Source organism: Nerophis ophidion, linkage group LG01 (assembly GCF_033978795.1).
Source record: "Nerophis ophidion isolate RoL-2023_Sa linkage group LG01, RoL_Noph_v1.0, whole genome shotgun sequence".
Taxonomy (NCBI): Eukaryota; Metazoa; Chordata; class Actinopteri; order Syngnathiformes; family Syngnathidae; genus Nerophis; species Nerophis ophidion.
This window is the reverse complement of record NC_084611.1, coordinates 62,715,510-62,719,269: the sequence shown is the minus strand read 5'-3', so window position 1 is coordinate 62,719,269 and position 3,760 is coordinate 62,715,510. Positions and strand designations below refer to the sequence as shown.

Genomic DNA, 3,760 nt, shown 5'->3' with positions numbered 1-3,760 from the left:
TTTAATTAAGTGCTTACATACTTAATAATACAACTTGATGATGATAAAGATCAGGCTTTCACGCAAGGCAACAGCGAATTTCAAAGTGTTCTTTTCTTTATATTGATTATTTTTAAACAAGTATTAACAAAGTAATATTCAAAACAGTACATGATGATGATAAAACAATCTAAATTTTACGAATAGGCAATTTTTCTTCATGCAAAAAAAACAAACAAAAAAAACTTACTTTTGAAATTGCGCACGATGGAGCATCGTCGGCTCCGAGATATCAAGAAGGTGTCCATCCCGAACCAAAGCCCAAAGCGAGTTAGCCTAGTAGGGCGAAGTGATGCCTGCTATCTCCGCTGATGCTCTGGTTCCCGAGTCGGAGCGACTGAGAGAGTGTCGGCTGGTGTGAACCAGTGCCCCCATATATAGTCCCAGTGTTCACTTCTTGCCTACTGAGGCGGTCACCGTGGAATCTCCTACGTCACGGATGCAGGGGTCACGGAGGACTGAGGGCGGGAAAAAGAAAAAAAAAAGCGGAAAAGGGCGGGACTGAGTGATGGGATTCTCTTGGGGAACTTGACGCGCGTAAAAGCTGGTTGGTTGGTGCGTCCGCGCGCTCCGTGGAGGAGGAGACTGTGTGAGCGCACGTCGAAGAAAGACAGAGGGGGAAGGAGGAGACGAGGAATCATGAATGGAAGGAGGAGGGATGATGATGATGATGCTGATGACTGAGCTTTGTGGAGGAGAGGAGGTAGGAGAACAAGTCGTTTCCTGGCTGCTGCGTTCTAGACTGTTATGGTCGGCTGCTTCCGGTTGCGCCGGCCGTGTACGACAGACAAAGAAGCTGCAACAAAAAGCTCGGATAAACTAGAGAAAACAGGATGACCCTAGAATTATGATTCATCTGGGGAAGCTCGGCGCCGGCAGAGAATCACTCCAAACTATTTTTTAATGCACAATTACACCTTAAATATTTCTTTTTCCATAAGTAAATTTATTTAATTGGGGTGTCCGATACAACCTTTTTAATTCGATACAATGTCGATATTGGGGCAATGCCAATAAACAGCTGTGGTCAAAAGTGTACTTACACTCGTAAAGATCATATTGTCATGGGTGTCTTGAGTTTCCAATAATTTCTACAACTCTTATTTTTGTGTGATGGAGTGTTTGGAGCACATACTTGTTTGTCACAAAAAACATTCATGAAGATTGGTTCTTTTATAAATTTATTATGGGTCTAAAATGTGACCTAATCTGCTGGGTCAAAAGTATACATCCAGCAATGTTAATATTTGCACTGTAAAACAAAAAAACAAAAAAAGTTGAGAAAACGCAAATTTTCAAGGTAACGTGATGCAACAAGATTTTTGCGTTTTCTCAACTTTTGACTACTATTGTTGATTTCACTAAGATTTACAAATTGAGATAAGAGTTATGTCAACTCAGATCTTCTTGTTCACCAAATTATTATATTTACATCGGACCAACAATAAAGTTCATGCTTCAATTCCATGTATTTTTACCTTCAACTAACTCATATATTCTTTTGGAACTTTGACTACTGTTGTTGACTTAATTAAGATTTCCAAGTTTAGATAAGAGTTATGCCAACTCGATCTTGTTCACCTAATTATGATATTTACGTCGGACCAACAATAAAGTTCATGCTTCAATTCCATGTATTTTTACCTTCAACTAACTCGGAAATTCTTGTTACTTCAGTTAGAAAACTTCCTTTACAAGTCAAGTAACATTTATGTTGCTATAGGTTTTTTAAAGAAATGCTGAATGAATAAATAAAATAAAGAGCACACATCAAAATATATCCGAAACCATGTTTATTTCTCATTCAGAAACATGTTTAACATAAGGGTTAAATTGGGTGTGTCAGAGACCTTGACACTTTCCCAGGTATTTTCTTTAAAGTGAATAAAACACTTCCCTAACAGTAAAATTGGATCCCTATAACACTGAAGTTAAAAGCTAAGAAATAAATGTTTTTACAGCAGCCAGGCAATATAATTTTTTAATGATTTGATGATAGAATCATCATTATAGAGAAAATTTGTTTTGTAAATTAGAACAGTTGAAAAACTTGATCAGTTGACAGTGAATATGCACCTCTTGTCAACCTCACTTAAATGTAAAGAAAAATGTATATCTACATTTACTGTAAGTGAGATTCACAAAATACCAGTATGATACATAGCCCGCCAGAACTCGGTACTGGCTTTGCATACCTCTTTGACCTACTGTATGCCATGACGTTGATTATCCAAAAGGAGATGAAGTACACATATGAAGCCATTCAAATTATCTTTTTGAAGATTGGCTCTTTGCTCAAGTCTCCTCTGCCTTTGAAATATATTAACGATTCTTTATTTTCTTTTTTTTAAGAATCTTTATTTCAGAGGAAGAGGAGACTTGAGCACAGAGCCAAGCTCGAAAAAGATAGTCTGACTGTCTTCATCTCCTTCGGATAATCAATGTTCATGGCATACAGTAATCCAAAGAGGTATGCAAAGGCAGTACCGAGGTCTGCCGGGTTATGTAGCATGATGGCATTTTGTAAATTTTAAATACATTTTGAAAAAAATAAAATAAAACAAAATGGTGTATCTCACTTAATTGTAAATACATTTAAAAATATATATATAATTGTTTTCCGTGAGGTCTTGCATGTTTTAAATCACTGGCCGTGAAGTTTTATATGAGCACCAACCACAATGCACTAGAACAGACAGAAAACATATGTTGGCTTCCACATTAAGAGTCACAGCAAAAGCTTTCTTTTCAGAGACCTTGTCCGCTGAGAGCACTGAGAGCCAAACTCGAAAAAGATAGACTGAATTGCTTCAAAGGTGTACTTCATCTCCTTTGGATAATCAATGCTCATGGCATACAGTAGGCTAAAGAGGTATGCAAAAGCGGTACCGAGGTCTGGCAGGTCATGTAGCACGATGGAACCTTCCAACACAACAGCCCAGTCCCGTACGTTGGGTGATACCACAGGATCATTTTCTTCAAGGATTGTAAGGATGCCAACAGACACGCCTCTGAGCACTCTTTCTTCAGGGTCAGTTTCCTGAGGAATAGTAACAGATGCATGATTGAGCGTTAGGTCGAACAAAAGGATGTAAATAGGGCCCGACTTGTATGGATCGTCTGGGAACGATTACAATTTTACAATGTTCAAAAAAACTTTTCTTTATGGTTATATGCATTGGCTAAAGAATATGACATTTGGGCATTCAAAAACATCTCTGAGCACAAAATTAAATCTACACAAAGTGTATTATGCATAAAATCTTTGTCATCAGCAATGAGATCCTACTCAAAATGTTTTTTAGCTTGTTGCTCCACTCTCCAGTTCAAGACAAGGCAACAGAAATCATTCATTTTAACTTTTCGTGCATTTTTGAAGGAATAGGCGAAGATTGTTCATCGCAGGTAAGCTTAGCTTAAAAACTAGCAATCAATTGTAAGTGTAAGCTTGCCGCTGCCGACTGTGAGCCAGGGTGAATTTAGTTTATATTTAACAGACATTCATCAGCAACGTTGTTTTCTCTTCTGCAACTTAAAACTAACACCATGTAGTCGGAATAGAGTTGTAAAGTTTATCTTCTGACTGTTGGCGAAGGCAGGCTACCAATACACTACCAGTATTTGAGCTACCGTATTTCCTTGAATTTCCGCCGGGTATATGTTATGCACATGCCTCGTTTTACCGCCGGATCAAACTCGTTTTGCAAAAAAATTAGCGCAT

At 38.0% G+C, this 3,760-nt stretch overlaps 1 protein-coding gene across 1 annotated transcript in view; it reads right to left on the bottom strand.

Annotated features, from left to right (window-relative positions):
• The window catches only part of rtn4rl2a (reticulon 4 receptor-like 2 a), a 6,790-nt gene extending 6,488 nt beyond the window's left edge, over positions 1-302 (bottom strand). Inside the window, exon 1 of the mRNA XM_061878314.1 lies at positions 230-302. Coding sequence (XP_061734298.1) covers positions 230-287 — 58 coding nt within the window. The 5' untranslated portion in view covers positions 288-302. The remainder of the gene's footprint in view (positions 1-229) is intronic.
• Positions 303-3,760: the final 3,458 nt, after the last annotated feature.